The sequence below is a fragment of the Myiozetetes cayanensis genome, unplaced genomic scaffold (genome assembly GCF_022539395.1).
Source record: "Myiozetetes cayanensis isolate MyiCay16 unplaced genomic scaffold, myiCay2020 scf5-8, whole genome shotgun sequence".
In the NCBI taxonomy this organism is placed as follows: Eukaryota; Metazoa; Chordata; class Aves; order Passeriformes; family Tyrannidae; genus Myiozetetes; species Myiozetetes cayanensis.
In genome coordinates this window covers 91,492,590-91,516,630 of record NW_026087742.1, presented here as the reverse complement: position 1 = coordinate 91,516,630, position 24,041 = coordinate 91,492,590, and the positions used below count along the sequence as shown (strand labels likewise).

General features: G+C 40.2%; 1 protein-coding gene across 1 annotated transcript in view; it reads right to left on the bottom strand.

The window, feature by feature from the left end:
• The window catches only part of TUBGCP3 (tubulin gamma complex associated protein 3), a 50,374-nt gene extending 35,287 nt beyond the window's left edge, over positions 1-15,087 (bottom strand). Inside the window, exons 1-5 of the mRNA XM_050333026.1 lie at positions 14,840-15,087; positions 4,857-4,964; positions 2,923-2,990; positions 1,674-1,751; positions 834-1,051 (exon numbers count right to left, since the gene is read on the bottom strand). Coding sequence (XP_050188983.1) covers positions 834-1,051; positions 1,674-1,751; positions 2,923-2,990; positions 4,857-4,964; positions 14,840-14,915 — 548 coding nt within the window. The 5' untranslated portion in view covers positions 14,916-15,087. The remainder of the gene's footprint in view (positions 1-833; positions 1,052-1,673; positions 1,752-2,922; positions 2,991-4,856; positions 4,965-14,839) is intronic.
• Between the last annotated feature and the right edge of the window lie 8,954 nt (positions 15,088-24,041).

Here is a 24,041-nt window from a genome sequence, read left to right as displayed (position 1 = left end):
TGATCCCAGTGAGATCACAGCCTAGTACTGCACACACCTCAAGTCCTCCTCCGCTCCCCACACTGCATGAGTCAATGTGTAAGCACTCCAGCAAAGTTGTGCTGACGTTCCAGAAAAAGTAGGAGAATTTTCCATGTAAGGCTGCCTCTCCACATTCCTCATTTCTGTGCACATAGTTGGATGGACTCCCTTCTGCCCTGCTCTGTTGGTTTCAAGGTACCTCCTGCCCACATCACCCTGCATCTTTTGCTCACTAACCTCATCATTCACTTCCTCACTCAGCTGTGGGGCATAGTCCTTCCTGTTGCTCCTACTTTAAAGACATCCCTATCCGTGTATTCAAGATACACAATATAAACCTAGTACTGACAAAGTCAAGTAAGTATTTGTATTCTAGAGCTTACTAATAACAATGAAATCCAGTTCTGTCAGCGCTAGTTATTATTTCCATACTATGAATTCAATAACATGTCAAATACAGTTTTTTAGTAGAGTGTATCTTCAATCCAGAAAAAAGCCTTGGTTCTTTCTCAAAATGCATCTATTGTGATTTTGTGTTTGTTTCACCAGTCTTGGGGGCGAGAAGGAAAATTAAGATACATGAAGATGGTGATTCACCTTTTAGGCAACCATTTATGGCTTCATATGGTCATATGTCAGCACCTGATATTCAGAACTGTTCAGGAACTCAGTTTCTCTGCACACACAGTGGAATTTCCAATGGCATAAAATTGGGGAGGGTGGGAGAAAGAAAAAAAAAGGGGGGGGGGGGGTGGAGAAAGAAGCAGATCATTTCAATTCTTCTCCAAACTCATCTATAAGGTAAAATTTACCCTGGAACGAGTGATTGTGGTGTTGGTGTTGGCCCATTTAGGGCATACAGGCTGATGCTGCTGATCCCACTGCTCCCCATGCTGCAGGAACTCTGGGCAGACTGAGCACTGCGGTCTTGGTAATTCAGTGGAAGGGTCTGAGGCCTGGCATAGTAATAAGGGGTTGAGTGAGCATCCCGTGGCAATGCTTGAGCAAAAAGCGTGGCATAACTTGACACCTGAAAAGGATTTGAATAGGGAGGAATAATTAAAAAAAAAAATTTAAAAAAAGATGTGGGAGTTGCTTTAAGTCAAATCTTTAGTTAACAGGAGTGCAATATCTAGAACAAGAAATATCTCAAGATTACACTTATGAAAAGAAAAATTTGCTGTTGCAATTGTAATGACAAAGTGTCCCTTATGGCGAGTAAAAGCACTTTTAGCAATATAGCTTCTTTTTGCCTGGAAATTGTCATTAGCAATAGCTGCAAAAAGCACTTTGGTGCAAGCAGAGCTGCAACTGGAGGAGGAATTTTGCTTTCCCTACTCCATTTAAAATTCATTAACACATGAGCAGACATTATACCAGCAAGCAAAAGCAAACATAAAAACCACCCATCTAATACAGTCACAGCTTCAGCTACAAATGTTGGACAGCTCCAATTTTTACATGTACTTAGTGTAAGAAAATTACACTAAATATTGCAGATACTTAAGTCAAGTGTGTTCTTCCTTTCAGCCTCACACACAACTCCCACAAACCACAACCTGAGGTGGTGGTTAAGTCTGGATAATGATTCTTAATGACATCTAAAATAAGTGACACACATTTACTGTTTTTCAGAAGTAACAAAGGTCTACCTTGTTAGACTGTTTACGTGGATCTTCACTAAGGCTAAGCAGGAGGTAGAGTATTGACCATTTGTTTTTCAAAACGCCCTTTAAAAAGATGAAGATAAACAAATGAGCTTAACTCTTGATAATAAGAGATTTTTTTTTAGTTATCCAGCCTAATATATGTACATATAAATAAATTTTCCAGATAAATAAGACTAACACAATTTGGATAAACTGAGAATGTGCAGTGCAGCCTCTGTATTGCTAATTTTATGAATTTTCTCCACTGTGTTCAAATCATGAACACTCACTTGCTCTGAGATCAGCAAGTAAGCTCAGTTTAAAATTTACAGCCACTAAGAATGAGGTTTATACAGAGCTGAACTTCTACCAGCATTCCCACATACTCTCATCATTTAAAACATGTCAGGTGTGGATGTTAATCTAACCTCAATGCGAAGAAGGAATAGTCATGGTAAAATTTTAAGCAAAGAACTGTCTTTTCTCCACATTCCCCTTCACTCTCCTTTACAAGGAGGCTTCAAAAGCAAGCATTTCAATTTTTATTACTTTAAATGCCATCTTAGTATTATCCTGATAAACTCAAGTTATCTATACACTATCATCTTTTGTCAGAATATCAACATTTAGTATTCCTTGATTAACACTGGTGTTGGAACAATCAAAGTCAACAAACCCTTAACTTTCAACATTACAGGTTTGGAGTACTTAAAAATTCAGAAGCATGAGAACCCTAGATTATTAACATCAGTATATTGCAAGGGATTTATGTAAAATAAACTATGAGAAAAGTCATCAGTTTTACATATAAAGTGAACACTTGTATTTTTACAGAGTTCCTTTCTTCATACGAAGTGCCCCTTCATATAACTGGACTCAAATACTAAAAATGCATCCTTTATTCTCTTCTGATTTACAATTAAATAGAAAAAAAAGAACTTGTAAACTTTTTCACAAAACCCACAAAATAATTAGGGTTGGAAGGCATCACTGAAGATTGTCTAGTCCAATCCCTCTGTTCAAAGCAGGGTTGTCTACAGCAGGTTGCCTGCGACTGTGTCTACTCAGTTTTTCACTGTCTCCAAGGATGGAGACACCGCAACTTTCCTGGGCAAGCTGTTCCAGTATTCAACTATCCCTTCAGAAAAAAATATTGTTCATGACCTGAGCACTCTCCAAAACAACTCTCAGATCAGTCAGATGCATATGTGTGCTTTCAGTTTTTTTACTCTTTACACATTTCTTACACTACCTGTGAACCAAGTTTTCTGTAGAGTTCTGAAAACAAAGCAGCATCTGCTTCCCTTCTTTGTCGCACAACTATTAAGAGGAAAAGAAAAGAAATATAGATTTAAAATTTGAAAGAAATATAATAGTTATGTCTAACATTATATATTTGTGGTAAATTAGAAGGTCTACCCCAGAAAGCTTAGTGATGCTGAACAGTTTCGTTCTGTTTCTCAGACATTTTGCCTGTTTTCATGTTATCTGCATTCCAGCCCTGAAAATTCTTGCATCAAAAGTGATTCAATGTAAGTGCCTGTTTTTCTTAGAGCAATCAAAATATACACTTATTTAAGTGCCCTTTTAAAGTCTAATCTGCCATACAATAGGTTTAGGGACTTAAGCTATGTAACCAAAAGCATATGTGTTAAAGAATTCTATAAGAACTATGTGTAATTGCTCACGAAACTAAATATAACTGTGTCTATTTTAGGCAATAAAAGCAGGACACAAAAGCAGTAATGCTACTCACTCCAAGTCAAGCAGAATTCCAAGGTCATGCAACTCATATATTCCAAAAAATAATAGTCTCAATCAACGACAGTTACACAACACAAGTATTTTCTCAGGGGAAAAACACCTTCAAACTAAGATTTCTTCAGAAAAGCTACTTTACATCAGAAAAGCCATGTTAAGAAAAACAAGGAGATAAAATAAAAACATCTGAAGAAACTTTAGCGATATGAAAAGTAGCTGTTAAATGTTAGACATGTTGGTTAGCATCAAAAGCCACTGCTACATACACTTTGCTAACTAAGTAATTTCCTGTATTGTATTTCCAAAATAAAGGCAAAGTTAGAAGGATATATCTAGTCACTTGTTACATGACCACTTCCATCAGCCTACAAGCTGAAGCTGGGGAGAAGGAAGATGGGAGAGATAGCCCTCTTCAAAACCCTGGGCAATAGGCCCAAAGAATACGTGCTGTTCTGTCTAGAACTAATCAAAGCATGTAGAAACTCATCATACAGAAAGTGTATAGTGCAGATTCCAGTATTTCTGAGTTGTAGCTAGAGCAATTCTGATGGGATTATTTGCCTATCAGCGAGTCACAGAACCTCTGTGTTAGCAAAACCTATACATGAACCTTAAAAACAGTTATAACCACTGACATCAATTACCCTAATTCAATTCCATCTCCCTGACTGAATGTTCAAAGCCCAAATATGAAGCTTTAATTTAATTAGCAGACTTCAAGTAATTGTTTCTGGACACGCTACTGTACAGCAGACAATCTGCTGAAAGCAGTATTTGTCTGTTCAAGAAGAATGCATCACATCCCCTGAGGATTCACACACAGTGACACTTGACTTGGAGCACCACAGAGCACAAAAGAATGGAACCGCAACACAACTTATGAAATCATACTCTATTATTTTGTTTCTGAGAAGGCAGTTGCAGAAAACTTAGAGAAACTGAAGTCAAGAAGTATCAGGTAAGTCACAACCAATTCCATCAAGTCCCAGGATGCTCATTCAACAAGTTTCAGGCAGGTGTTCATGAAGTTAATTATGCCACCATGTAATATTTCATAAGTGCACATCTCAAAAATATCTTCTAAAAAGAACTATTAATTCATAAATTCTGAGTACTAATAAAGTGAAAGGAGTGCAATATTAATTGTTTTTTATATTCATAGTGGCTGAGATACAAAGTAAATGGCAAGGAAAGCCTAAGCTGAGCATTCAGGAAAATCTAAGCTGTAAATACAAACAGCCACCCAGGAATAGTCAGTAGGGTATTACTGGAATTTGCATCACAACATTTTCAGGAGGTAAGCATTAATAACAGATTAGATGACTATCTGTGAGGCAGAGCTGTCCCATTTTCAGAGAAATAAACTGATCAAATAATTCCATGAAGAACTTTCTATTTCTAAGAAAGGAACAAAGATGCACTTACGTTCTTTCTTGATCTTCTCTGCTACAAGAAATTCATCACGCTCAACAGTGGGAGCAAAATTGCTTCCAATAACTCTCACTGCATACTGAAACTGCTGGGCTGCATCAGCTGAAAGAAAAAAAAAATTAAAAGTGTTTCAGTTAAGCAGAACATTTAAGTTTTAATAAAACTAATACATAAAAAGTTAAGACATAAGATTATTCAGACATTGCTATGTCTGAATCCAGTAGAAATGTTCCTCGCTTAAATGTGATAACGTTATACTGTAATTCTCAGACAGACTTTAACCAGGGCGCAGTAAAACCCAGTTTAGCATAGTATCAATGCTATACTTCAGACACAATTAAGTGTACACACTCCACAAAATAACTGCACTGAAATTTGTGAATAAGCCTTTCCTATTCCATGCTGATGGAATAGACACTTAGGCCTACCCAGTTTTTTAGAGAGCATTTGCAGACCTGAGCTGGCTCTGCCCATCCCCACAGACAGAAACGTTGTGGGACTTGACAGAGAACCACACAATTCAGTTTACACAGGAGGAATACAGACGTGTTCACCAGGCACACTCTCTCCCCAAGCAGCAAAACTGGATTATCCCACCCGTGGATCTTCACTCGGATACCTACAACAGTGCTTTTACCAGACTGCATCTTGGGTTTAGGTTTGGTTTTGTTTATAAAACAATTTGCACTGTTTCATCCTCAGGTTAAAAGCCAGCTCAGAGATCAGCATCACATCCCAGTGCATAATGTGGACACTAATGCAGAGATGACAAGTTAGTGACTTCCTTCCACTGTTCCTTCCTCATGCAATAATTCTATTTTTAATACCACTGCTCAGCACTAGAGTTTAAGTACAAGTATCTTTCTTTCCAGGAAGATTAACACTCTGTTAACACAAAGATAGGGCTAGCTCAGTATTACTATCTTCAAAGCATAGTCATGCTCCCATTTATTGACCTGAAAAAGCAAACAAGCAAATAACCCTACAAACATGTCAAATCCCTTACAAAATGTCAAATACATTTCCACTCCTTATACTGAAGCAACTGTAATAACACAAGAGGGAAAGGTACATAAGAAAATGTAGAAGTGAGTTTGTCAGCTAACTGAATCCTTTTACTTCAGAGAAAAAAAATCTAAGCAATTCTGCATATTGTCTGTTCTGTACATAATTATGTGTGCAAGTGCATCAGATCCTCACGTGTTATTTAGTCTGTTGAGCAGTCAGCTTTCAGAGAAAATCACAGAGTAACACAGGAATGGTTCAGCCAAGGAAAAAGCAAGGATGCTGGTCAAGACAAATATGTACTAAAGGAACAGAAACATGAAATAAGGTAAAGGACCACTAGAAGCAGAAATATCTTAAGCATTTATCATCTCTAACTAATATTTACAATCAACAAAAAGTCACCTGGGAAATATTAGGAGTCAATTATTGATTAAATGCATTCAAATCTCCAGAAACTTATGGAAAGAAGAAATTTGAAATCACAATGTGCTAGATTATTTTTGAATGCCCCACAATTGTTTTGAGTGTCCATTTTTTACTATCTTTGTAATATGTCATCCACTGGTCCTACTCTACTGGAATACGTCTGTAGAACAGCAAATATAAGCCAGTTCATACAAAGCAGTACCTCACACAATCAGGAAAAGAGTCTGCTCAGACAAAATCTTTACCATTTAACAGTATCTGACAATACTGACCTACAGAAGAAGTAAGAAAACTGCCAGAAAAGAAAATGCCAACATTCAGACTACCTACCTCTACGACTTAAGTGCCTCCCAGAAACAACAGTTCTACTTTTAGACTAAGTAACATTTCAATTGCAATAAGGACTTGAAAATAGAACATAAAAATTTAAGAGTCCAGCTACTGATGAACCAGGTGTGAAGAGTTAAGCAAGAGGAAGTACTTCTGCACAATTCTTAAGTTTAATGCATGTCATTACACAACTCATGATTTCACAAAGTATTCTCAAGTCAGATCCTAGCATTGTTATCCCAAACAATATTATGTTCCATTAATTCCTCAACTGTGTACTTAGCAGCAGATCGGCAAGGGGAAGTTTTTCCTGTAAGGGGTAAGTTTTAAGAAAGATAAACAACCTTCTATTTCAATACCAACCATAGGAAGACCAGTTAAAGCACTGAAACTTAGTATTGTCCATACTGCCCTAACAAGGCATCTGAGAAAGATCTCTAGTTGAAAGACTACAGTTCCATTCAACAAATTCTGATTTTTAAACCTGTCACACTACTGGTGAGCATGGAACAGAAAGTTATCTGCTCTTTACACATACAGATTTGCACTGGCAATTCAATAGCTTCTTAACAAGACTGGTTGCCTATTACATTTAATTCAGATTTTCATGTTTTATTCATAGCAAGTCTAGTTTCTCTTTTTAAAAAAAAATTCTGTGGGTGTTTCCTCAGCAGATTATTTTTTATGAATTTATAAAATAATTTCAGTACTTAAGGTGATTAAACATAACTTAATACGGATATCTGTCAGTACAATAAAAACTCACATAGCTTGTAACTACTAGGCACATTTAGTTGTTTCTCTCCTGAAAGAACAATCATTGTAACAGTAGATGGACTTAAAATACACAGCCATCTATTTGAATATCCTTCATCAAAAAATTATTACAGCATGACTCTGTCATGGAACAGGAAGCTCAATATACCTGATGCATGAAACCAATGCAACTGTTTGTGGGGGTAAAGGGAGGAAAACAACATTGACCATGACTTGCTGATCTTTGTGGCTGGACCTGCTCTAACATGTCCATGCCATTCTTGTGCTGGACACCCCCTGTGTCCATGCCATTCTTGTATGTCATCCCAGACAATAATTTTGCTTAAATGCAGATGCACTCAATGGTGTAGGGGCGGCACTGACCAGCTATCAACTATTGCTGCAAACTACTTGGATACAGATGCTGCCAAAAACACATGCTGAAGGAAAAAGAACCTACAAATTTCTTTCCTGTAACAAAGGGTTTGCCAAACACCTAAAGTGTTATTATTGCAAAACTAAGCTTGGAAGAAATGCTGTAAAACTTTTCACCTCCTTACATACACCATGAGCACATACTGTGTTTGTCACGATGGTAACGCTGCTGTACCTCCTCTGTTTTACCTACATGAGAAGTTCTACGTCACTATGAAGTGTTATCTGGGGAAAACCACGATTGCATTTAACATGCAATATACTGATAAACTAAAATACTTGTCTCAAATGCCAATAGTGTTCCTATTTTGTTATTGACAAGAATTTACACACATTGTAAGCACAACTGATTGTTCCTGTAGAAAACACTGGGTTTGAAAAGTGCAATTTTAGGGCCCGCTTGGTTATGACATGCAAGGTGCAGCAACCTGAGCTGGGGCAATCCCAGACATGAGTATAGACTGGAAGAACTCATTGAGAGCATCCCTCTAAAGGAGGACTTGAAGATTTTCCTGGATGAAAAGCTGGACATGAGCCAGCAATGTGTGTTCTCAGCCCCAAAGGCCCAAATGCATCCTGGGCTGCATCAAAGGCAGCATGGCCAGCAGGTCAAGGGAGGTGGTTCTGCCCCTCTACTCTGCTCTGGTGAGACCTCACCTGGAGTCCTGCATCCAGCTCTGGGGTGTCCAGCACAAGAATGGCATGGACATGTTAGAGCAGGTCCAGCCACAAAGATCAGAGGGATGGAGCACCTCTCCTATGAAGATAAGCTGAGAGACCAGGGTTGTTCAGCTGGAGAAGAAAAGGCTCCACACAGAGCCATTTCAGTATTTAAAGGGAGTTATGAAAAAAAAGAGGTAAAGCAACTTTCCACACAGGTAGTAATAGGACAAAGGGAACAATTTTAAACTAAAAAAGGGGACATTTAGATGAGATGCTAGGAAGAAACTCTCTACTGTGAGGGTGATGAGACACTGCAACACATTGCCCAGAGAAGTTGTGGAGGTCCCATCCTGGAAGTGTTCAAAGCCAGGTTGGATGGGGTTTTGAGCAACCTGGTCTTGTGGAAGGTATCCCATCCCAAGGCAGAGGGGATGGAAATGGATGACCTTTAATGTACCTTCCAAGCAAAGCCTTTCTATGATTCTGTGAAGTATTCCTGAAAAAAATTAACTTTGCATGTCTTCTGATTTAGTCAGCTATCTTAATCTTCTCTTTTGTTTATGCAAATTTTTAGTTGAAGCATTTTAAGTTTATTATTGTTTTTCTGATTTCCAAACTCCTTTCCCACAAAGGAAAAAAATCCAAAAAAATGACAAAACCACAAAATAAAGCCCAAGCTGTGCATACTCCCATGTCTTTCCTTACTTAAGAGTTGTCCACAAACTTTGAAGCACAGCAGAGGAAGCATAACTATTCTTTAATTTCTTTAATTCTGTTAACATTGCTGGCTCTTGCTGCATTGTCAGTAAACAGACTGATTTGAAGAATGTTCACTGGACTATCAGCAACTTGGTCACACAATCTTCTCAGGACTTTCCTCACTGTGAATTTCTGCCTACTTTATCATTGCCTACTGGCATTTGCTCTGTTATTAGCATAAATAAAATGCCCTCCACTTCACCTTTTGAATGAATTCTAGGCTTTCCCCACAGCATTACATTTTGAGCTCTGAACTGCTGGAATGGATGTTAAAAAACTCAAATCAAACAGCAATAACAAAACTACCACTGCCATTACAGAGATGAAATTAAGGTCACAGTATGGGTTTCAGGTAGCAAACTCCTCTCTGAAGACTGAAATACTACATTCTGGAGTGTGCACACGTCCCATAGTACTTAGGCACACAAAAGTCTTTTTAGGATTCAAACCCAAATAGATTTAGCTTGAATATTTACAGCAATACCATTTGTTTCCATTGGAGGCACTAAGAGTTCTTACAGTGACAACTTTGCCTACAGTCTCCAAGATTTCCAGGAGGTTTGTGAAAGACAGCTATGAACAAGAAGTTCTTTGTCAGAAGGATTAAAATCCCTGTTCAAAGAGAGGCATGCAACCCTGTATAGTGGCTGGAGTCCACAAACAAAGGGGAGAAAAAAATTACAGAAATTTCTGCACAGGTAGGCAAGCTCTCTGCAGGATCGGGCTTAATTGTAAAAGTGAGGTGGATAGCCTGGATAAACACAGGAGATTGATAATACAAAACCAGTACACTAGTTAGATGCTGAGGCAAGAGGAAGAGAGAGGTCAGAACAGCTCCAACAGCAGGTGCAGAGACCCCCAACTAACTGCAGTAGGTGACTGCAGATACATGGCACCATGGAAAGCTTTAAGCCCTTCCTTGAGAACTGGCTAAACCACAGGAGCAAAGAGCTTTCAAACCTCAATTCTTAAAAGAAAAACATATTGAAGTAGATCAAGTTTAAAAAAAAAAAATACAGAATTCTTCAACATAACTTAGCAGACCTTGTAATGAATTTCTCAGAGGCAAAGCTGTTTGCAAAGAAACCTCAACAACTCGACTCATTCAGCTGACTGGTTCTGGAAACAAAGCAAGCCATCCACTTGGTGGGTGGCCTCAAAAAGGGGGAAGAGAGAGAGGATAGCTCCACCACTGAGAGCCTCTGAAGTCAGATTCCATCAATGCACAAATTCACTTCAACATAAATCTTTAACAAGTGGAGAAGGTGGAGGCCTTCTAAGGCCATCATGGGTAGAAGGGAAAACAATCCGTGATGGAGGATTTTCAAGGGACTTCAGGCATGGGATTGCACAGTGTAGACGTGGATGCAGAGTAAGCCCAGGTAAGCCCTAAGTGCACTTTTATCAGACAGACATTATAGAAACAGAGCCCTTCAGCTCCTCCTGAAGCCATAGCTTCCTCACAAACATAACACCACACAAGTTCTGAGAAGGAACACAGTCAGGTAGAACAAAAATTCTGAAGTACAAACCGCGGGAACATACAGGCAGGAACAACCATTAGACTGTCAAACCTCAACTCTTTTCTATTATTTACCCATTAAATTTCACCCAATTACATCAGTACCTTGTATTTCACACTCACAGCAAGCAAACTACAGAAAAGGTTAAAGACGGATGTTGTCAGCTTCTCATTATGCATGTCTACTAGAATTTTTCTACTAAATGTAAAGGTCTCTTAGGTATCTAAGGTTTCTTTCCCCTAAACTCTGTAGAAATAATTGAACATCCCAAGTCACTCATCAAAGACTAAACTGATAATACTTGGAATGTTTGCTTCAAAAAAGAGAATGTGTATATACAAAGCAGCCTAACTTCATCACTACACAAGGAGGGGAGAAGCTGCACATTGACCACCAACCACACACAAATACCTTACTTCAAACTTATTCTGTGCTGAAAGAAAGTTAAAAGTTACAAGCCCAAAAAACAGCAAGATGCTAAGTAACTGGTCTGGTGGGTTCCTTACCATGTACGGATATATGCATTTCCTCAACACAGAGGATGCTAGTACTAACAAAATTCCCTCACTGTCTTTACTTATTCCTTGGACATAGAAACCAGTGGGGGTACAATCACCATACACACCTTTCGTGACTAAGACTATCAAAGATCTTTTGATTTATCGGCCTCTGTGCACTTGAAATCAACAGCTGAGCTAGCACATGTGCTACAGTTGACTACTTCATGAGAAGTCCTATGTTAGAAGGGTGAGGTTTCAGTGCTAGACTCTCTCCTAACACAGGAATACAGAGCAAGGTAAGGATGGGTTTCCTATCTGTCACATGCACAAAAACATGGATGATAAACCTGACAGAAAATCCTTTTTTTTTTTTCTTTTTTTAAATTGTTACTTCAAGTTGTCTGTCCCTCAAGTAGCCCCTCAAGTGCTACAGGTTGCATGAAGCAACTTACTGTGATTTGGGGTAAAATTTCTCCTTTCATTAGTCACACACAAGTTAAAGTAATAGAATCCCAACATACAGGAACAGGTTCAACATTTACTTTAAAAAATTACAAAAATCAGGGTTCTCTTGCATGTTTTTGCACATATTGCTTGCAAATAAAATTATTATTCCAGTCAGAAGATATTGAGATGTATAGAAACTATGGCTTCAAAAACAAGCTTGACCCTCAGTTGCTAGAAGTGAACCACCTCTCCTCAACACTCAGACCTCAACTGACAAACAAAAGTTTCTATTTCTGTTCTCATGCTCTAACTTTTTGTAAGTACCACAGACAGAGTGGTACACAGACATAAGATACTACCAAGAAACAAGCTGACATGGAGTTTAGATTGCAGTCCCTTCCAAACCTAAGAAAAAAGAGTCATGAAGAAAAGAGTATAGAAATAGTATAGAAATAATGTCCTCAAAAAGTCATCCACTACTCCAATAAAGCAAGACAACCTATTTTCAATATTTTTTTTCCTTTTTGGAAGTAGAACTAGCACAATAATTTGAGATTTGGTAGTAAATATTTGACGTGTTCTTGAACAAGAACATAGATCGATTGCATTAGGAAAAAAAATTTTCCAAATTATTTTAAAAGCAAGAAACAGCTTTAAAAGCAGAGCTATAAGAGCACCTTAGAATTATAAACTGATGTGAAACCAGTTACTAAAAGAAACATGGTTACAAAAGAACACAAGAGGTATTAAACAGTTTAGAATTCACCACTGATTTGGTGGAGATAGGGGAAGAATAGAAACTTACCATATCCCCATAAAATCTCACCTTAGGAATTCCTGTCACTGGAATATTATAGATTCTGGAAAAGGGAAATTTATGGCCTTGCAGAAGATTTAAAAATGCAATGGAAAGGGAAAATATTTTGAAAAGCAAAACACAGCAACCAAGAGCTGTTGGTCATAGAATCATTTAGGTCAAAAAAGATCTTAAGAGTTCAGTGGACCAACAGTGTGTTTCTATTAAGGACTCCCTACTCACTAAGTTCAGGGAAGACAAAGAATCCAACTTCCTACCAATTCTTCTTCCAAGGTTCTCAGATGAATCACAGAATCAGAAAATAGTTTGGTCTGGAAGGGACCTTCAAAGACCATCTAATCCACTTGCCCTGCCATAGGTAGGGACATCTTTCACTACACCAGGCTGCACAAAGTCCTGCCCAACCTGACTTTGAACTCTTCCAGGCATCCACAACTTCTCTGCACAAGCTGTTCCAGGGTCTCACAACACCCATCATTAAAAATTTCTTCCTTGTGTCCAATCTAAACCAACCATTTAAGCCATTACCCCTTGTTCTGTTGCTTCAGGCCTTGGTAAAAAGTCTAACTTCCTTATAAGCATTTCTAAGAACTGAAAGGCCACAGTAAGATCTCCATAGAGCCTTTTCTTCAGGCTGAACAACCCCAACCCTGTCAGACTTTATTTGTAGGAGAAGGTGTTCCATCCCTCTGACCATTTCCACGACCCTCCTCTAGACCTGCTCTAACAGGTCCATCTCTTCCTTGTACTGGGGATCCCAGAGCTGAACACTGTACTGCAGATGGAGTCTCATAAAAACAGAGTGGAGACGGGAGAATCACCTCCCTCAGTGAGTGGAGACAGGAGAATCACCTCCCTCAACCTGTGGTCCATGCTTCTTTTTAAGGAGCTCAGGATACAGTTGGATTTCTGGGATGCACACTGCCGGCTCACATCCAATTTTTCATTAATCCCCCAAGTCCTTCTCTGCAGGGCTGCTCTCGCTCCATTCATTCCCCAGTCTGTACTGACACTGGGAATCGCCTGGACCCAGGTGCAGGACCTTGCACTTGGCTTTGTTGAACCCTGAAGTTCACATGGGCCCACTCCTCAAGCCTCTCAAGGTTTGCATGGCAACCCTTCCCTCCATCATATCAGCTGCACTGCTCAGCTTGGTGCTACCTGCAGATCTTCTGACGGCACACTCAATTCCTCTATGCTATTGACAGATATTGATCAGCATCAGTCCCAATACCTTTGAGGGACATCACTTTCTACTGATCTTCGTTTTGACACCAAGACATTGACTACAACTCTTTGGATGTGGCCATCCTACTGGTTCCTCATCCATCAAACAGCTCATCCATTAAACCACTACCTTTCCAGCTCAGAGACAGGGATGAGGTGTGAGATAACGATGTGCTGTCTGCAGTAGAGAGAAACAAAGTTTGAGAGACAGACAGGTATATTTGTACCTTGCTACTCATTTTCTACATTTCTAGGATAGTAATTCACACATAGGCCACATTTCAGTCATTTAGAACCCAGTTCTTTAAAATAGATCAATGCTCAAAATTAGTTACTGCCATGGAAATAGCTAAAGGTAACCAGGAGTGACTTGTCAGAAGAGAGTGGCATGAAGGGAGAAAAGAATACGTAACAGACTTGACAGCTACTGCTAATGAGGGAGACAGTCATCTCTCATACAAGAAAACCGACATAATAATAGCTTTTGAATGAACTTGTCTAGTGAGCAATGCTTATAAACACAGAAGCTTAAAAAAGAGACTCAGCAGATGCACCTCCTCCTTTCCACCCCCTGACTGCTTACTAAAAACAGTCTTTGCCTTGACTGCAAGGGAGAAACTTATGCAAACAGGCAAGAGACCAATTTCCTTGGTGGAGGACCACAGCAGCATCATGACACAGGGGACCTGCAGAGGACCTGGCGCACGCCAGTGCCTCCACTCCAACAGCCACCGGCGGAGGTTCCTCACGGCGCACACCAGCCCCGTTTCGCCCCACACCCCCGGGCAGGGGTGCCCAGCTCCCCGAGGAGGACAGCGCCCCGAGCAGCCGACCGAGCGCTCCGGGGGACGAGGAGGAGGAGGAGGAGGACACGAAGCCGCGGCAAGGTGCCTGCCACCGCAGGGCTCCGGCTCCCGGGGTTGCTGCCGTGCCCGGCCGGCAGCTCCGCACTGCCTCGGCTGCCGCCCCCGGCCGGGAGGGCGCCGACCCTCCCCGCCGACGGGGAGCGGGGCCCGGCACCGATCCCGCCCCCGCCCGCGGGCTCCGAGCGCCGCCGGCGCGGGAATGGCCGGGGGACGCCGTTACCTTCGCTCTTGCCCAGGATGCGGCAGCAGAGGTTCTGCAGCAGAACGTTGGGGGATTTTTGGTCCGGAGTCGCCATCGCCGCGCGGGAAGCAGGAGGAGGCGCGGGGCAGAGGGAGCGGGCGGCAGGGCCGGAGGCACGGCGGGATGGCGGAGGGAAGGCGGGAGAGCGGCGAGGACGCGCCGCCCGCTCGGCAGCGCAGGGACCCGGCGGCACCTCCCGCTCCCGCCGCCGCCTACGGCGCCATTTTGACGGGAGCCGCCGAGCGCCGCAGCGGCCGCCACAGCGCCCACAATGCCCCGCGCGCCCGGAGCGCCCCGCGCGGCGGTTCCGGGGCAGGCGCCGCCCAGGAATGTCCCCCGAATTCCACGGAAGGGAACTGGAACCTTCCCGCTCTGCAACGTCTTCCCATTCTTGGAAAACGCCTGCTCACCTGTCCCTCAAAAACTCTGATGTCTCATTCCATCAAAGCACAAATTCACTTCAGCATAAATCTTTAACAGGTGGAAAAGGTGGAGGCCGCCTAAGGCCGTCACGGGCAAAAGAGAAAAAAAATCCTTGATGAAGGGTTTACAGAGGACTTCAGGCATGGGATTGCACAGTGTAGACACAGATGCAGAGTAAGCCCAGGTAAGCCCTAAGTGCACTTTTATCAGACAGACATTATAGACACAGAACCCTTCAGCTCCTCCTGAAGCCATAGCCTCCTTACAAACATAAGTTCTGAGAAGGAACACAGCCAGGTAGAACAAAAATTCTGAAATACAAACTCAGGGAATGAACCACCACTAGACCATGGAACTCCTTTCTATTAAATTTCACCCAATTACATCAGTACCTCGTAATTCACATTCACAGCAGGCTAACTACAGAAAAGGTTAAAGATGGGTGTTTGTTTTCAGCTTATTATGCTTTTTTACTAGAAATTTCCCTACTAAATTTAAAAACCTCTGAAGTATATAAGGTTTTTTCCCCAAAACTCTGTAGAAGTAATTGAACATCATAAGTTACTTCAAGGGAGATCAGGCTCGTGTATTCCCCCTCAGAGCAGAACAAGCCGTGAAGTGGCTGCGCTTCCTGTGATTTGCTGCCCTGGGTGGTCGAGGTGCCTTGGTGGCTTTTCCACACGACAGTAGTTAGTGATCAGTGCAGATCTGGGAAAATATGTGAAGATCCTCCAGTGACATCACTGCGCACTGCTCAGCCACGCACCTGGGTGTGCCCAGTCCCTGTGGCTCCGGCCGCCAGGCAGCGTGGGCAGCACGCTCGTGGCTGGCCTGCGCTCCTCTCCCTGACCTGCTGCTCCTCAGGCTTGTCACTCCCTGACACAGACACTGACGTTCCAAGATGTCTGTCTTCCATCTCTTCAGTAAATTCTTGCTGGGTCTGCCCAAAATACATACTTAGGGAATAACTATTCTTCCCGTGGTCCTGGAGCCCTGTGTAATCCATCTCTGCTGTGTCCCGTAAGAGATGATTTGAAACAATGCAGCAGCAGCCAGGTGGCCTTGGTGCAGCACTGGCTGTGAATGAATTAATTCCTGCTGTGCAACACATGGCTTTCTGGCAGCCCCTGTTGGCTTCATTGTCTCTGTGCAGCTACAATTTTGTGTATATGCCTTCTACGGGCACATACACATGTTCTTTCATTGTGGGAACATTATAGATGTAAACAACAGCTCATAACTAGCATTATTAGAAACAAATCACAATGGCAAGCCAAGAACTGAAACACATTGGGAATCTATGGGTTATTGTTACTTGGAATACTGTAGTAGAACAATCATAGTCTCATTACTCACATTATAGCTCTTCAAGTCTTAGTCATACATTCTTTTGAGAGGTAAGAGAGGATCCAAAACTAATAAAGTTATCAGAACTTTATCCCATGTGAATAAGGGAGATTGTAAGCTGCATCTCCAATAATTCTGAAAAAAGGCTTCAAAGATGGTGTGACTTTTTTCTTTCTACTGAGCAACAGAATTTCTGTTCCATTTTCCACCCAAAGCAAACGTAGTTGCCCTACAAAGACCCAGTGCTGATGGTCACTAAGATTTAGATTCCATCATGGATGGTGACAATCTGTCAAGTAGCAAATATGGTTGCTCACATGAGGGAAAAAACAAACAAACAAACAAACAAGCCCAGAACTTTGTTAATTGTATCTGAAAGTGGCTTTACAGAACCTTTACATTCCAAGGGAATCAAGTCACTTACAAATATCCTATTACTGCTTTTAAGTGGTAATGACTAAGTCATGCTAGTCATTTAACTATGGCAATCGTGTCACCATTCTGAAATCAGAACACATTAGAGAGCAGCGCAATGGGAACATGCCACTGAAATGTGCTCATTTGTGCCTCCTGCAAGCAGAAGCACGTTTATGAACCTAAGCTTTTCAGTTTCAGCACAACCACATCCTATGTTATGCTTCTGAAGTACTGTAATAGCCATCCATTCTGTTACAGTACTGTGTCTGTGTCTCCTCACAACTGTTGGATCTTTTCACCAATTTTAACCAAATTTAGTGGAAGGATAGAGTTCTCAAGAATATTAATAAAAATTTTATGGCATTCAGTGGCTGAGAGTGCTAAGGCCTGAGTCAGTGCCCCTTTGAAAAGAAGGGTAATGAGAACTTAGTTCTCCCAATCATGTTTGCTATTAGCAAACAAGCTGACCAGTATGCACACCCTGGACTGCTAGCTCTGAGCTGCCTACAGTACCAGCTACTTGTTGCCCAGCCTGATTGATGGATGATGCAGAAACTAAAGGTGTAAGGGACAGAGAACTCTGGAAATAATGCAGAAAGTAGTCAGAAAAAGACAGGAGGGATGCAAATTCATGGGAAGTAAAGGAAACTTAAGTTTCATTAGTTTTACTGCTCACAAATCTCCTTGCTTTTTCCTTAATGGAAAGAATTAATCCTGCAATCCTCTTTAAAAATGCTAATTCTGATAAGGCTGGTTGCTAGCACATGCAGCTTATTGTGGTTTTACCAACTCCAGTACCGCTATGATCACTTAATTCAACTTAAAAAAAAATCTCACTGAAAAAAACAAAAAAGAAAAAATATAAACTATTTTCTTACTGTATAGCTATAAGCTTAGTTCCTCTTGCTGAGAGACCTCTTGGTCCCTCAGCATTGGACAATAAAAAAAAATCAGTTGCTGTTCTGATTTTTCATAGTGTAGGAAGTTGATCAGTTAGCCTCGTTAAATGTGTGCTTTTAAAATATGACAGTGTCTTACAAAGAAGTCAGTTCATCCCTAGGAGGTTAAAAAGACTGGTGTTCAGAGCTGCTACCTAAAGATCATATTTCTGATAGCAAATGGCATTATAAGAGAAGAACATGCAATGAGATCCAGCAGGAGATGGAAGCTGAAGCTTGCCAAAATGAGGCTAGAAAAAAGTGATGGTTTTAATTCCATAAGGATATTCAATCTGTAGAGAGAGATGTTTGAAAGCATGGTACTTTCTCCACATCTAAAACATTTTAAATCAAGCTTCTGTTACAGGACTAGTGACCAGATGCAAACTGACATAGGAACTACTGAGTTGTGTTTATATTCTCCACAAGAACAGTCTGGAGGGCATCATAGTCTGTTTTAGTCTTAAGATGCCTAAATCTAAGCAATAATGCTAAGAAAAGATTCTTATCCTTACAAAAAAATCTAAGGGTTAATCGCTCTGGTTTTCTGAACTCCTTTTTGGTTGTCTACAGGGCACAACACCATAGATAGCTCTAGCTGATCGTGAGGGACACGAAAATCAGTAGAGAATCATGTTAACACCTCCAGCATTTCTCTGTGCTGGACAGACTTTTTTTAGGTGTCATATAACCAATGTCAAGAATTATAGTGGCTGGAGACAGTGAAGGATACTGCCTGTGCCTTACTTAGCATATGGCAGCCCTCAAGGTACAGCAGCTGGGTCTCTTCTGGCTCCAGCACCACTTGGCTTCTGTACCTAAGCATATATTTTCCACAAAGGCAACCCCATAATGGCCTAGAGCCCTGCTATGCTGAGTCTGTGGCAATAAAAGGTTGTTAAAGCTGCCCACAGATAAAATATTTGAAAGGCCATATGTTTTAGGTTGATGTTCTGTGACTTGGTTTTAGACAGATGTTGTCCCTGTGCACAAGTGGGGCTCAGATGAAGAGGATTTGATCCAGTTTAACCCTCCTGCACATGTTAGTTCTGCATTGCTGCCTACTTGTTGTGACTTTCAATAATAGTACCACCTCTCCATTTTCAAATCTCTTCACTTCAGCTGTTCTTCTATTGACTGAGGAGCCTGAAGTGTGCTCCATAATGCCACATACCTACAGAAAGTCTACAGAATTGGTGTGTATATCAAAAAAGAAACCATGTTTCCCAATACATAAGAGATGCCAGAAACTATGATTTAAAATATATAATGGCAAAATAAGGAGATTTTCATTTTTTACTTGTTTTTTTTTTTTTCAATATATACAATAAAATAACAATTTTAGATCACAGAATCACAGGATGGGTAAGGTTGGAAGGGACCACAGTGGGTCATGCTCAAGCAAGTTCATTCTAGAGCACATTGCACAGGAGTGTGTCCAGATGGTTCTTGGGTATCTCCAGTGAGGGAGACTCCACAACCTCTCTGGACAACCTGTTCCAGTGCTCGGTCACCTGCACAATAAAGAAGTTCTTCCTCATGTTCCAGTGGAACTTCAGGTGTTCCAAGTTCTGCCCATTGCCTCTTGTCCTATTGCTTGGCACCACCCTGAAGAGCCTGGCTCCATCCTTTGACACCCTCCCTTCAGAGACTTACAAACGTTGATGAGGTCCCCTCTCAGTTGTTTCTTCTCAAGGCTGAGCAGGCCCAGCTCCCTTAGCTTTTCCTCATCAGAGAGAGGTTCCAGTCCCCTCCTAATCTTTGCTGTCCTCCTGTGGACCCGCACCAGGAGCTCCATGTCCCTTTTGAACTGAGAAGCCCAGAACTGTGCAGAGCGTTCCAGATGTGGCCTAACTGAGTAGAGGGGTAGGATGTAGATGAATAATACTAGCTATCTAGATGAATATACATGCTATCTTATAAACTGTAAGCAGTATTAATGTTTTGCATCTCAGAACAGTTGTCTGTCTTCTGGTAGTGCCTTGGCTGTCTGGTAGCTTTCATTTTTACCAGTCTAGTACTTCTTAGTCTTAAACAGGATTCCTTTCCAACATGAAGATGCACAGACACATGCACATTGAAGCCCACTCAATATTAAATGTTCTTGATCACACAGGAGTGGACAGTATTATACATATTTCTAAAGAACAGTATAGCTGCAGCCAGCAAACAGGCATTCCAACAAGCTCAGTAAAACTACCTGACATTTCCTGAGTTCCCATGTTGTCTGTTGTATCACAGTCATGTTACATATATGGAACTTCAGTAATCACATTAAATCATCTTCTGCCAGAAAGTGATTCCATGAAAATGTTTTGCAAGCACACTTGTACTTTGTCAAAACTCCCTAAAATACTGTCAAAATATTTTTGAAAGTTAAAGCCACTCGGTGACAACTATATAATTTTAAAAAGCAGGGCAATAATTTTGGAAGGGAGCCTGGAATGAAGCTCTGTAATAAAACAGAGTTAATATTTACAAGTATGTATGTTTCATTTCGCACAGAACATCAGCTTTTCAACAGGACTTTTGACCATATCTGGCTTCAGTATTTTAGAGCAAAGGCTTTTGATCTTTCTCAGCCCTAGACCAAGGTGTGTGGCAGGAACCTATCAAAATAAGACACTGAATCAAAAAAATGTCACAAAAGCCCAATCAAAAACATGTACTAATATATTTGTAAGGAAATAATTTCTATAAATATATCTATAAATATCACTAGGCAAATATAACTCATTCAATACATCATAAGTCAATAATAAAGCTCTACAAAGCATTGCAATACTGTGCAAGCAGGAATAACAAAATTATTGGAGTTTTTGGTTTGGTTTGTTTTGGCTTTTTTGTGGGTTTTTTTTGTAGTGTTGTTTTATCTAATTTCACTAAAGCAATAATGTTGGGACTGGGGTTTTTAAAGTATTATTTGAATAACCTTACTTTGTTTAACTCGTTTCCTCAGGCACATATTTCTTACTCAGATAGCAACCCTCACGTCTGTGAGCTGAAAGCCTCAAAGGAAAAGGCTGAGTTTTGCCTCATATCACAGGGCAGAAGAGACAGCAACCAGCTGGCAAAGGGGGAATCCCATCCTCACTGTGCTTTTGTTTTAAATGTCAAAAATATTCATAAACTGATAAGCAAATGTAATCTTGTGATTGTATTTGAACTAACTGTATTTGGGCAGTTTTCTGACAGTGCACTCTTCAAGGAGTCAGTCTGAAGATTTTGCTCTGTAATGCTTTTTAAAATGTTTATTGCTTTTTCTGCTCTCCTCTCAGTGTTTGGGGAGTTTATCCTGATGTTCATTTTTCCTTTTGAATGAACTAGTCAAGAAAATGATGTACTAACTCTGTCTCTAGTTGTGTTAAATATATAGGGTAAACAGTTTTGAAAATAGAAGGAAACATTTTCATTTTCTTTCCTACAGCTTTATTTTGAGTATAGCAATTAGTCACTTCATAACAATGTGTGCCATACTTCCAGACAAAAATGTCTGTCAAGGTAACAATATCACCTGAAGAATACATCTTGAGCTTCATCTTTCTACAAATATTGGAAGAAAAATTGCGATTCACTTTAGTGAACTCTTCATATCCATGAAGCTGATCATCCATCTCCTAAAGTCCTTCATATCAGCCTGAGCTTTTTTCCTTTACAATTCTTGAAGATGATTCACTTCGTTCACACTATTGGGAGGAGTTTATATATATTACTATATATTTGTAAGGAAAGATATAAACAAACTTCAATCCATAGCCTTCTTAAGAAAATCAGAACAATTCCTAGTGTTCCTGCTTGCCACATTCTAGCCTGATCTTTAATATCGCTTTTATCTACTTTAGGGAATATGGCATTTTTGTCTGTTTCCTGCATTAAACTATTGAATCATTTCTCTATGCCTGGTTAAAAACCCACCATATTCTGTTAAGCTAAGAGGTGGAATAAATTGGTCTAATAAAGTGACTTTTAGGGCCTGAATTTATAAAGGGATGTAGGATTATGTGCCCCCATAGCTGTTAAAAAATATTGTTGTAAATGTCTGTGAATCCAAGGCTACATTACATGCTCCCAGATGCTTAGCTTAGAGGAAGCTATAGAATTTCCAAGTACAGCTTATTTTTACCACTGTTGAACTGCTAACAATAGAGAGACTCTAGACAAAAGGAGCAGCACTGGAGCTGCAAAAATTTGCCAATTCTTAGGTCTCTTGGTTCCTACCTGCAGGAGCATTTCACTGTCCTGAGGAACGGTAGTTTTTCTGTAGGTAACTTCTTTTGTGTTATACTGTTCAAAGATTTCTTAAATATAATATCTGCTGGATTAGAAACTAATTTCAACACTTCTCCCTCCTGAAAATCTGTAGCAGTTAAAAGCATATTCTAGGAGAATCAGGCTCCTAGAGGCAGACATAAATACACACAAGAGATACAATCAGGTAGTAACTGGAACCTTTGAGGATGAGGTTTGTTGACTCTATTTCTTGGGTTTCCTCTGGGTGATTAGATCAGCTCTCAGCTGAGAGCCTATGTAGCCATATCCTGTGTATTCACTTATAATAAGTCAGATAACACCTTCCATCTCAGGATGTCTGTCCCTGCACAAATATTTTTAGTATTCTCTGAGGCAGAAAAGGGTTAGAATCCCCATTTTATACAGAATAAAGTATGGAACGTAGACAAGCACAGATGAAGCATTTTACCCAAGGTTATAAAGGAAATATCTGTCCAGTCGAGGAATATAACCCGGATATTCTCTTTTTCTTATACTTGAACCACAGAACCATCTTTTTCCTTCCTACTTGGAATGCTCTCAGTGTTTATAAATGCTGCAGTTATCCTTTGACTGCTTTCTATTTAAAGACAGGGATATATACTCAGCACTTCTCTAGAAGGCACACCAGCAGCATATATTTGTTATGAACAGATTATTCAGGTTTCTTAAACCTACTGAAGAAAGAAGTCTTTATTATCCTTCTAATGCAGTATGCAATTTAAAAGTCAGAAGACCCTCTTATTCTCAGTATAAGAAAAAACAGTGAACTATTTTCAGATATATATTCCAGATAATTTAGAAATAATAGTTTTTCTCATGAAGATTGGAATTCACTGGGTTACGATTACAGCTATCACTAGTGCTTTATGAGGGAGAGAGTGTAATAACAGTGGCATAATCTTTGTGTAAAAGTCTTCTAATAGTCTTGTTTAACAATATCTTTCTCTGAAACAAGTTGCTGGTAATCTGAAGAAATTAAATTTTCCCTTAGTTTCTGATTTCTTACAGAACTGCATGGCAAGGATTATTGTACTGCCTTAGACAGACACTGTGAGACAACTAAATATGTGATCAAATAAGCAAACAAACCAGAATCCAGTCCAGGAAACTGCAGGTTCATTTAATTTCCCAGTCGCTTCCTCTGCTGGACAGAAATACAAGAGAAACCAGACAAAGCTGTTTATCAAACAGTTAAGATGGAAAACATCACAGTCCACTTCACTGAATAGAGAAGGAATTTCAACAACAGATGTTACATGAGCTAATACTTAAAAAATCAGTGTTAGCTGAAAATCATAAATTTTCCTGACTTGTCTAATATAATGTGAGGTGTCTAAATTCAGTTTTGGGCACTTAGGATTCCAGGTGCCTAGTTATATTTACATAAGAGAAACGTAGCACTTTTTAAAGTACAGCTCTCAGCTGGAAAGGATGGAAAGAGCATATAATGACCCAACAATGACCAAACTGTATTTCTCATGTCTGGCCTTGTATAATGTAATTTAATTAAAAAAATGAGGTAATTTCTCTGCATGATAAGAACAAGTTATAGACTGTCCTGGGATACATGGCTCCTGGTGAGCTCTCTAGATTATATTTCTATCCGTGCTATCTTCAGAAGATGCAGCTGAACAACTGCAACCTGAGAACCAGGAGTACCAGCACAGAAATGGGACAAGTAAAACAAATGCTGAGACATGACATCTGGTAAAACAAGCACCAGGATCTGAATATAATACTCTGCTGCTGTGGAGAGCAGAACAATACTAAAGCAAGTCAGAGCT